The 11,819-nt window shown below is 52.1% G+C and overlaps 1 protein-coding gene across 1 annotated transcript; it reads right to left on the bottom strand.

The window, feature by feature from the left end:
* Nucleotides 1-3,269: 3,269 nt before the first annotated feature.
* Nucleotides 3,270-11,029, bottom strand: ETV3L (ETS variant transcription factor 3 like). Its single transcript, XM_063626942.1, has 5 exons — nt 10,687-11,029; nt 10,362-10,599; nt 9,928-10,117; nt 9,089-9,209; nt 3,270-4,354 (listed from the first exon to the last, which is right to left on the bottom strand). The coding sequence occupies exons 1-5, from the start codon at nt 10,742-10,744 to the stop codon at nt 3,876-3,878; spliced, it is 1,086 nt and encodes a 361-aa protein (XP_063483012.1). The 5' UTR covers nt 10,745-11,029; the 3' UTR covers nt 3,270-3,875.
* Between the last annotated feature and the right edge of the window lie 790 nt (nt 11,030-11,819).

Below are 11,819 nucleotides of genomic sequence, written 5' to 3' on the forward strand. Positions count from 1 at the left end.
GATCACTGCAACTCCAGCCCAGGCCCTGGGCAACAGAGCGAGACTCTATCTCAAAACAAACAAACAAACAAAACCTCCAAGACCTCTTCCACATGCTAATTAAGTGTTCTAGTGACCAACCACCTTCCATCTAACAAGTGTGCTGCACTACCCCGAGAACACCAGCTTTATGGGGACACAATATTCATGCACATGAGACAATTAGAGGACAACACAAGATGATATGTAATCAAGTGCCACAATGCACACAAAAAGGAAAATGCTTACTACTATGGTCATGGTAAAAATCACACAGGGACCGGATGCAGTGGCTCATGCCTATCACTTTGGGAGGCCGAGGAGGGTGGATCATGAGGTCAGAAGTTCGAGACCAGCCTGGCCAACATGGTGAAACCCCCTCTCTACTAAAAACACAAAAATTAGGAAAGCAAGGCAGGAGAATTCCTTGAACCCAGGAGGCAGTGGTTGCAATGAGCCAAGATTGCACCACTGAACTCCAGCCTGGACAACAGAACAATATTCCATCTCAGAAAAAAAACAAAAACAAAAACACAGGGCTGGGTGCAGTGGCTCATGCCTGTAATCCCAGCACTTTGGGAGGCCAAGGTGGGCAGATCACCTGAGGTCAGGAGTTTGAGACAAATTTTGTATTTGTAAAAATACAAAAATTAGCCTGGCATGGTGGCCCGCCCCTGTAATCCTAGCTACTCGGGAGGTTGAGGCAGTAGAATCACTTGAACCCAGGAGGTGGAGGTTGCAGTGAGCTGAGATCATGCCACTGTACTCCAACCTGCGAGACAAAGTGAGATGGTGTCTCAAAATAAATAAATAATAAATCACTCAGGAATAAATTTTAAAACTTTTCTCTTAACATATACACTCATTTCTAAGGGATTTTCGATTCTCTAATTGAGTGGTCATGGTGAAATGGAAAGAACATTAAGTGATAATTAGGAAATGTATGTTCTACATTTGATTCTTCTCTCGTTTGGTTTTGAACAAGTACCTTTTTCTCCCTGGGCCTGTGAAGTTATGGGACTTGAACTTGATGCTCTCAAAGGTCCCTTCTGATTCCTAACAGTGCAACCTGGGAGTCTGACTCCCTGAAACTCCCGAGGCCCAGGTGTGTGTCTGCACATGCCTTTGGTACAGTGGAGCCGAGTGCCCAGGAGCAGGGCTGGCAGGTGAGTTGACTCTGCTGTGTCTCGGCCCGGTGTCCACTGTCCTGGAAGAAGGCTGAGCATCCACAGCATTCTATCCCCAGATGAGGCTGACAGTCACAGTCACAGATGGCCAGAGGATGTGATGTCACCTGGTTGCACCAGAAACAAACAGGCTGCAGAGTGTGTTGCTACGTTGGACCTGTACGCCTTTGGTGGATAGTCCATGATTTGCTAAGGGGGTTTGAAATGGGAAGGTTCTCATAAAATGTTTTTATTCTGCAACTCTCTTCCTCCTCTCAGAGGATTCCAAGGTGGGCATCACCCCTTCACCTCAGAGTCGGCTGTGGGCTCTGCACCCAGCCTATGCCGGGGCTCTGAGCTCCTCTGGACCGCCGGTACTGACTCTGGCCACCAGAGGGCACTCTTGCCTTGTGGAGACCAACAGTCTTCTGAGTCCGAGGAACCTGGTTCCCATTTTTGCCAGAACATCTGGATTTGCTGAAGGCTTTCTCTACTTAAGTGGTTCTCCACTGGGAGCAGTTTCTCCCCTCTCCCCAGGAGACATTTACCAATGTCTGGAGACAGTTTGGTTGTCCTAACCGGGTGGGGGAAGTTGCTCCTGGAATCTACTGAGTAGGGGCACCAGATGCTGCTAAACGCCCAGGAATGCACAGGACAGCCGCTCACCACAAAGAATTATGCAGCCGAAAATATCAACAGTGCCAAGGTTGAAAAAGTCTGCTCCACTCGAATCTATTGCCTAAACTCAGAGTGCAACACCTGGAAATGTAAGTCCTCTGGGGCTGAGCTTTTAGTCTCCCAGGTTCACCTACTCCAAAGAGAAATTTTAGAAGAGTGACCTCAAGGCATTTCCCATTGCCTGAGACGTGAGGGTCACAGACACCACAAAGCACTGAAGAGGGGTGGGGTCAGGCAGAGGGGCATGTGAGGGTCCCCATGAAGGAGAACAATTCTGTCCCAGGGGCTGGTCTCTCTGAACAGGGCCCAAACCCCATGACAAAACCATCCAGTTCCTTATGCTGGAGCAGACAACACTAGCTCTTTGTCTCCCAAAACTGGGCAGGTGATGGGAAAGCCCCTGGGGGCTCGTCCTTCCTGCAGGGCCAGGGATGGGCCTGTGGCTTTGGGGGCAAGTGAGAAGCAGTTTTCATTGTAGCGCTGGGAACTCTCGGGAGAGAAACTCTGTGGTCCCCACTTTCTTGGCATCTGGCATGAAGGAGGGAGACTGAGATGAAGAACTCTCATAGATCCTTTTTCCTGGCCTAGATCCAGCTTGGAAACCCAGGACCTGTGTGCTGTGTCCATCACCACCTTCCTGAGGAGCGAGGGCTTATCCTGCCCCCCTCTGGGTCTCTCCTTTCCCAGTTCCATGTGTGGCCCTGTGGCCATGCATATGCCACTAAAAGGGCTGAGAGGCTGCAGAAGCATGTGCTCAGGGTGTCCCTGAGAGGGATGCACCTACTCCTGGGACTGAGGAACAGGGGCAAACATTGAGTAAAGGGGCCCTCTGTGCCACACAAGTCCATGCTCCATGTCATAGAAAGGGAGTGGGGACAAATCCTAGGCTTGTAATTGGCAGCCTAGAGACAGTAGGGTGATGGGATCGACAGTCATGGCTCCTGGGGCACCCCTCTCTGTTGGCATGTCCTTGTTTGGGCAAAAGACCCTCTCTGTCACATGTCCCCTACTTCCCAAGCACCTGATGCCTCACTGCTGCTCTGCTTGGCACTCTTAGGGCCTGGAGTGTAGAGGAAAAGGGGCCCCTGACAGCGCCCTCCTCCTCACCCAACACTTCTGCTCCAAGGTGACCCCTGCTGTAGTCTGAAGTTCCTCCTTTGAGGCGGGTTTCCCACTGTGCCCAGGAAGCTCCTCATGCCCTGGCTTCCTTCCAGCCTTTCTCTCTGAGAGGAGATGCTGGCAGGAGGGAAGAGACTGGCTGGTGGGATGTGTAGCTCCACTCCAGGCCTCAGGTCCTCCTCCAAACTCCTGCTTGGGCCCTTTCCCATCACACCAGACCAGAACGCAGGAGGAGCACAGTGGGAGGATGGGGGTCCACTGCGGGGTTGGGGGGGGGGTCAACCAGAGGACACTTTGCAAGGGCATTTTATTCATGGTCACAGTGGAGTATTACAGAGCAGAGAAGGCCAGTGTCTCCCTACCCCACCTGCCTGGGTCCTGGGGAAATGGAGAGAGGAGGAAGTGCCTGCATGGGACAGGGTTTTCCAGGGTCTCAGAAATCAGAGGGATGGGAGAGAAGTTGCATGGAGGGATGAGAAAGGGGCTGGAGACCTTAGCCCGGAATGGGGAGATGGGCCCCAGAGAAGACTCAGGGAACACAACCACCCCTGTCCTCTCCCCAGGCTAGACCCTTAATTTTCCCCCTTATGTGGGTAGGATGGAAATTATGGAAACTTTATTCTCATCTCCCTGAAGAAAAGTTGAGATTAGGAATGTCTTCTTAGCCTGATTATCAATATGGTGAAAGAGGAGGGCCACCCTGTCTTGGTTTTTCCCATTTCCACATTCACACCTTCCCTGCAATGCTCCCCACCTTGGGTCCAACTCCACCCCTTCGAATCTGGCAATTTCAGCCCATGTCCAGCCAGGGGAAGGGGCTAACCCAGAGGCAGTGGGGAAGAGGAGAGATGGACTTTGGAGGACTCCTCCCCAGCTTCCCATCTTCCTCTCTAGTTAAGGAGGATCCAAGGGCCACACTGCTTTGAGGTTCTCCAGATTGGGGGAGGTAAGGCTTTCCTCCCCAGTTTTGAGTCTGCGGGTCTCTGGGCAGAAGCCCTCCCTGGGATCCAGGCATCCCTTTGCCCCCATCTTGGGAGCAGGCTTTACTTCCAGCCCCTCGGGCCTGAGGGACAAGAGCTGAAGCCTCTCACCCGCACCCTGTCCCAGCTCTGCCAAGAGAGGAAGCCCTGGAAAACGCCAGGCCCCTGGGAGGCTCCTAGGTCCTGGGAGCAGGATGTCTGGCTTAAAAGCCCCTGGGAGCTGCTGCTCTGGCGGGAGAGGAGGCAAGAAGGGCCCCGAGAGGCAGGTCCAGTTGGAGGGCAGAGGGGGCGGGAGGGGAGGGGTGAAGGAGGCAACACCAGGCAGCTCGCCTTGGACGCTCCCCAAATGGCAGCAAGGGCCCAGCCGACAGGGGCCTGGGGCAGAGCCAAGTCCTAGAGAAAGAAAGAGAGAAAGGGTCAAGGGAGCCCAACCTCTCGCAGATGCCCCTTGCTCCTCCCATTTCCCAGGCCTTCTTATTTCTTGCTTGGAGGTCTGTCTTCCTCGCCCCACTGCCCTTCCTTTTCTTTCTGTCTTATTTTTTTGAGAGAGAGTCTCTCTCTGTCACCCAGGCTGCAGTGTAGGCTTGAACCCCTCCTGGGTTCAAATGATCCTCCCACCTCAGCTTGCTGAGTAGCTGGGACTACAGGCACGTACCACCATGCCCAGCTAATTTTTGTGTTTTTTGTATAGATGGAGTCTCGCCATGTTGCCAGGCTTGCCCTTCCTTTCATGCTTTTCTTTCTTTTTTCTTTCTTTCTTTCTTTTTTTTTTAGACAGAGTCTTGCTCTGTCGCCCAGGCTGGAGTGCAGTGGCATGATCTTGGCTCACTGCAATCTCCGCCTCCCGGGTTCAAGCAATTTTCGTGTCTCAGCCTCCCGAGTAGCTGAGACTACATGTGCATGCCACCATGTCCAGATAATTTTTGTATTTTTTAGTAGAGACAGGATTTCACCATATTGGTCAGGCTGGTCTCGAACTCCTGACCTCAGGTGATCCACCTGCCTTGGCGTCCCAAAGTGCTGGGATTACAAGCATGAGCCAACACGCACAGCCCCTCTTCTGCTTTTCTTTAGGCCTCATCATAAATACCACTCTTTGGAGAAGCCTTCTGAGACTCCTAGCCTAGGCAAGAGTGCCTGCTGCCTGCTCTCATCCCTCCATGAACCTCTCCTCCAAGGGCACTCGGCTGAGTTAGGGTCATGTGGTCATTTGTGTGCTTTTTATTTAATGTCTGTGAGCCCAACTCTTTGGGGGCAGGAGCTGTATTTGTTTTATTTTCCCTCGAATCTACCCAGTCTGGACGTAATCAGTGCTCAAGAAAAATGTGTCCAGTGAATAAGGGAAGGATATTCTCTGCTATATCTCAATGGATCCATTCTTCACTCCCTGCCCCTGCAGCAAGGGCCTCCAGTCTAGCCGGGCAAAGAACTGGTTGTGTGGCCTTGGCCTTGTCATTTAAATTTGCAGTGCTCTGTTTCTTCATCCATAAAATCCCCTCTCCTAGCTTAGATTAAGCTGTGTCATGGGTAAGAAGGGGCCCTGCAGAGTGCGTGACGGGAGGCCCAGGGCAGGTATGGGGAGCCCCAGCCTCCTTCTTCTCTGTCTCACTCTGGTCCATAACTTTCCACCTCCAAAAAGGCTTCCTTCTTCCTGCTGCTTCTAATCCTGCCTCTTTCCCTCTCCAACCCTGCCAGGGCCCTACAATAGGGCCTCCCAGCTGGGGGCCTTGGAGATGACTCTAGAACTTCACATCACTTTCTGTATTTCAAAAAGCCTAACTGCAATTCCACATTTTTCTTAGCAAGACCACATCATTTAACTAAAAGAATAAGCATCAACCCAACCTAGTCACATTGGTTGGGCTATAGTGAATAAAACCGGAAAAACAGGCCGGGTGCGGTGGCTCACGCCTGTAATCCCAGCACTTTGGGAGGCCGAGGTGAGTGGATCACCTGAGGTCAGGAGTTCGAGACCAGCCTGACCAATATGATGAAACCCCGTCTCCACTAAAAATACAAAAATTAGCCGGGCGTGGTGGCGTGCACCTGTAATCCCAGCTACTTGAGAGGCTGAGACAGGAGAATCGCTTGAATCCGGGAGGCAGAGGTTGCAGTGAGCCAAGATCATGCCATTGCACTCCAGCCTGGGCAACAAAAGTGAAACTCCATCTCAAAAAAAAAAAAAAAAAAAAAACAAACCTGGAAAAACAAATTAGTTATTACTTAATATGTCCAATGTATTTGATAAGAAGAATATTTCTGAAGTCAGATCTATGTAGGGAGAAAACAGTGACAGTGAGCCTCTAGGAGAACAAGTGTGGAGGCCCCTGTCAGAGCACCGTGTCTCTGGGTCATTGTTCTTTTCCTTGGGTCCTTAGATGAGGTGGAGACTGCTGTTGCACAGGAAGGCTGTGTCCCTCAGGGCTCCTGAGGGCATGTGGAAGAGATATTTTTATTTCTAAGAGTCCTCCTCTCATTCTCCCACTGGTTCCCAACCTTTCCCGGCACTGGCCCTGCAGCTCCCTGCCTCCGGCTCAATAGACCTGGCACTCCCAGAAGCAGCTTCCTTTCTTGGCACCAAATGCTCTGAGTGAGGGTGGAGGTGAGGGGCTGGCACAGGCTTCTGGAATCTCAATCTAGAAGTGGGGCATGTGGCTGCTTCCAATCTTCTGGTGACCTACACGTGCTTAGCATCCCTTAGGGCCCAAGCATAGGCAGGGCATGTGTGTTTGCCTGCAGAGGGGAGGGAGGTGCAAAATAGCCCACTCCAAATGGGGCCTGGGAGGGAACACTTTTTTCTTTCTTTCTTTTCTTTTTTTTTTTTTTAACACTATCCACCTGGAGAGGGAACACTTTTTTCTTTCCCTTATAGTTTCCCAAAGAGAGAAGCTCTCTGCCCAAGGCATTCCCAGAGCTGGGAAGGGGTGGGTGGTGGTGGAGAAACAGGGAGGGCTGTTCAGGTGCTATTTAGCTCCAGGCTGCCAGACCAGGCCCAGCGAGTCCCAGCAGGCTCTGGAGCACCCCACACCCATGGACTCAGCTGCACTCCCAGGGGTGCAGAGCTTGGGCCCCCAGCAGCTCAGGGGTGGGGTGAAGGCCATGGATCCTTCTTCCATGAAATTGGCTGGAGTGGAGGGGCAATTCTTTGACCTCTGCACAAGAGCCTTGGTTTGGCCGAGTGTCTCTGTGATCTTTTTCACAGAAAATCTGATATTGTCAGTTCCCAGCTCCCAGCCTCTGTAAGAGCTGATGTCTGCCTACATTTCCACCTTCTCCTCCCACTCAATGGCCATGTGCTTCTGCACTGGCCTTCTCCCAGTCCCTCTGTCCCAGGGCCATTGCACACACTGTTCTCTCGCTTGCCATGCCCTCCCTACTCCGTCTGAGCTAAGCTGATACTCATGTACAATTTGGGTGTCATCTCAAGTGTCACTTTGTCAAGGAAGTCTTCCCTGATGCCCTCGGCACCCTGCACTTTTCCTTTGCAGCAGTTAGCACAGTTATAATCACTTATCGATCATTAGTTGAGTATCTGCACCCGCCTTGCCTATAAGTCCTATAAAGGCAGTGTTGCTCACATTGGCTCCCCAGCCCCTAGGACAGTGCCTGGCACATTAAACAGGAGGTCATTAAGCATCTGTTGAAAGAAGAAATGAATGAGTGAGTGAATGAGTGAATGAACTCTATCTTCCCAATCTCTCTCCAGCTGAGCCTCCTTCTTCATCCCATGGTCCTTGTCTTGGTTACCGCCCCATCATCTCCTGCCTCGATTATCTTCAAAAGCCTCCCAACTCCAGTCTTATGCCTCCTCCAAACTCTACACACACACAGTCATCTTTATAAAATGAAAGTCTGGCTGGGCGCAGTGGCTCATGCCTGTAATCCCAGCACTTTGGGAGGCCAAGGCGGATGGATCACCCACCTGAGGTCAGGAGTTCAAGACCAGCCTGACCAACATAGAGAAACCCGGTCTCTACTAAAAATACAAAATTAGCCAGGGTGGTGGCGCATGCCTGTAATCCCAGCTACTTGGGAGGCTGAGGCAGGATAATCGCTTGAACCCGGGAGACGGAGGTTGCAGTGAGCCAAGATTGTGCCATTGCATTCTAGCCTGAGCGAAACTCCGTCTCAAAAAATAAAAAATAAAAAAAAATAAAAGAAAATAAATAAAATAAAATAAATAAAATAATAAAATAAAATAATAAAATAAAATGAAAGTCTGACCATGGATCTCCCTCCCAGTCCCTCCTGCCCACAGGAGAAAGTCCTGCTCCCTTAGCGTGGCTTGTGAGGCCTCTGTGGCCTGACACCTGTTTGCCTTGCCAGCCGCGTCTCTCATCCATCCTGCTTGTTCCCACTCCATCACAAGACTTGCTCTCCAACAGCAACCTACCAGCAGTTCTCCAGATTTGCTACACTTGTTCACAGCTTTTTGCTTTATAAATGCTATTTCTGACGGTGTGGTGGCTCACACCTGTAATCCCAGCACTTTGGGAGGCTGAGGCGGTCAGATTACCTGAGGGCAGGAGTTCGAGACCAGCCTGGCCAACATGGCGAAACCCCATCTCTACTAAAATTGCAAAAATTAGCCAGGCATGGTGCTACATGCTTGTAGTCCCAGCTGCTCGGGAGGCTGAGGCATGAGAGTCACTTGACCCGGGAGGCAGAGGCTGAAGTGAGCTGAGATCCTGCCACTGTGCTCCAGCCTGGGCAACAGTGAGACTCTGTCTCAAAAAAAAAAAAAAAAAAAAGAATAAATAAATGCTATTCCCTCTGCTTAGGCATCTTTTTACACCTCCTTCACCTGCCCCAGTGTTGTGTCCTCTGGGAAGCCCCAGCTCCTTCTCTGGGCCTGAATGTACAGCATCTAGTGCTTACCTGAATGCCAGCAGCAGTCGCCAGCAGTAATCCCATCTCTGCTCCCCACTAGGTTCTGAGCCTCTTGAGCCTTTCATCTCTGAACCCCCACACCCAGTAAATAGCTGGTGTTCAATAAATGTTGGTCGAATGAATGAATGAGTTACATAGTATCCCTTATCTCATGCCCCCTCAGCCACGTACTCAGCCGGGAGGGCCCTCCCTCCTCTGGCTAAGATCCCCTGGGCCCTCCCAGCCTTGAGCACTCACGGTGGACGCTGCCGCTGCTCCCCTTCGTATCCCCAGAGGCCTCTGGTGGCCCTGGGGGGGTCTGCTGTCCCGCCAGCTGCTCCACCATGGCCTGATGGGTGAACAGCAGGCTGTGCAGGAGCTGAGGGGTGAGAAGTAGGTGTGAGGTGTGATGGGCTCTCCTTGGCATGTATCCTCCAGTACACTCTGGTACCGTCAGCCAGTTGCTAAAACAATGAAATACTCTCATACCGATTTTTTTTTTTTTTTGAGTTGGAGTCTTGCTCTGTCACCCAGGCTGGAGTGCAGTGGCGCCATCTTGGCTCACTGCAACCTCTGCCTCCTGGGTTCAAGTGATTCTCCTGCCTCAGCCTCCCTAGTAGCTGGGATTACAGACATGTGCCACCATGCCCAGCTACTTTTATATTTTTAGTGAGATGGGGTTTTGCCACTTTGTCCAGCCTGGTCTCGAACTCCTGACCTCAAATGATCCGTCCACCTTGTCCTCCCAAAGTGCTGGGATTACAGGCATGAGCCACGATGCCTAGCCTCTCATACCGATTGTTAAAAGCCCACTGCCGCGGCTGCCTACAGTCTCAGCTGTCCTGGGCCCTTCCCTCTGATCCATCCCTAAAGGAGTGGCGCCTAGCACAGAAGGAGCCACCCTTTCTCACAGGTGGGTCCTGTGCCACCTGGATTGTTAATACCCCTGCCTCTGGGGCACTCGGGGTCTTGGATGCAGGACGAGAAGAAAACTGGAGGCTGATGGGCCCCAGAGGCAAAGAGGAGGGTGGGGAGCCTCCTGGGCAGAGGGGCAGGACCTGGTGGAGCCCTGAGACAGGGGTCACCTCTGCTCTTACCTCACTCTGCACACCCATGGGCACCAGCGCTGGCCGACACAGGGCAGGGGACCCCAGCAGCAAGTGGGGGGATGGCGGCGCCCGCACTTCCCACAAAGGATAGTTGACTACGATGAGCTTGCTGAAGTTGAACTTGTATGTGAACCTTTTGCCTTTGGTCTTATGCAGGATCCTCTTACTGTAGTAATATCTGGAGAATTCGAAGTTGAGAATAGAGTTGGCCCAGTGGTCAGAGAATAGAGTCAGGGACCCAGTCACATTCTCCTCCCTAGCTGGGCTGACCCTAAGCTGTTCCCCGAGAACCACTAGGCAGCTCACCACAGGCCAGGACACTTCCCAAGCCTTGGAGGGGTGGGAATCAGCAGGGGTGCCAGAACGACGGCTCTTTTCCTTGAACTCTCCCATCTTTGACCATGTCAGCGGCCTCCTCTCACCTGAGGGCCCGGCTCAGCTTGTCATAATTCATCTGTGGTTTGCATTTCCTGCGGCCCCAGAGGCGGGCCACCTCATCTGGATCCTTGATGACAAATTCCCCGTATTCTCCCTGCTGCCAGGCAATGACATGGCGGAACTCTTCCTTCTGCAGCAGCTCCAGGATGAAGTGCCACAGCTGGATCTGCCGGGAGCCTGGGGACGACTCGGCTTTGTAGGCCCAGTCAGGGAAGGCCAAGCCTGGGTGGAGAGGGGAGAGTGAGGGCTCTGGAGGCCCTGCCCTAGGCCACCGTTGGAGCAGGGGGTAGACCTGGCCAAGAGGCTCACCTGAGATCCAGTTGCTGGGGGTGGCTAGGATGCCCTCAGCCAAGCAGCTGCAGTGCATGGTCCACTCCGGCGAGGTGGGCTGTGTCTGGGCCTTGGGGAAATGGTCACCACTTAAGAGGAAGGGAAGGAAGGAGGCAGAGGGGAGGACAGTGAAAGAGGAAGGAAAAACGGAGGGAAAAAAGGAAGGAAGGGAGAGGGTCAGGAAAGAAAGAGAGAAAAGGGAAGGGACAAGAGGTTGCCAGTGAAGGGGAGAAAAGGGAACCAGAGGCAGCAAGCTTCCCCATACCCAGACAGGGCCCAGCCTCCTCTGGGGACCTCCCCACTGCCCAGGGCTGACTCGGACTCAGGGCTTCCGGCTGAGCTACTTATATAGATGGAGAGAAGTGCAAAGTGTCCTATATCCTGCCCCTGCTGAGGGATTTAGACAGAGAATGAGATCTCTTCTTAGGGCTTAACAGGATTGGAGTTTTTCCCAAGAGAAGACAAAAGAAAATGTAATTAATCATGGGCTCATTCTAAATCTTGAGTGGGAAGGAGGTGGCATATACACATACCTGCACCTTTACAGTATTTCTTTTTTTTTTCTTTCTTTTTCTTTTTTTTTTTGGAGACAGAGTCTCGCCCTGTCGCCCAGGCTGGAGTGCAATGGGGCAATCTCGGCTCAAGGCAACCTCCGCCTCCTAGATTCAAGCAATTCTCCTGCCTCAGCCTCCCGAGTAGCTGGGATTACAGGTGCCTGCCATCATGCCCAGCTATTTTTTTTTATTTTGTATTTTTGGTAGAGATGGGGTTTCACCATGTTGGCCACACTGATCTCGATCTCCTGACCTAGTGATCCGCCCACCTCGGCCTCCCAAAGTGCTGGGATTACAGGTGTGCGTCACTGCACCTGGCCGCCTTTACAGTATTTCAAACAATTTCACATTTGAGACGAGCAGGAATTTGGTTTTTTTGTTTGTTTGTTAGTTTTTTTGAGATGGAGTCTCGCTCTGTCGCCCAGGCTGGAGTGTGGTGGTGAGATCTCGGCTCACTGCAACCTCCACCTCCCAGGTTCAAGCGATTCTTCTGCCTCAGCCTCCTGAGTAGATGGGATTACATGTGCCCACCACCACGCCCAGCATATTTTTGTATTT

The sequence above is a fragment of the Symphalangus syndactylus genome, chromosome 12, assembly GCF_028878055.3.
Source record: "Symphalangus syndactylus isolate Jambi chromosome 12, NHGRI_mSymSyn1-v2.1_pri, whole genome shotgun sequence".
NCBI classification, from domain to species: Eukaryota; Metazoa; Chordata; class Mammalia; order Primates; family Hylobatidae; genus Symphalangus; species Symphalangus syndactylus.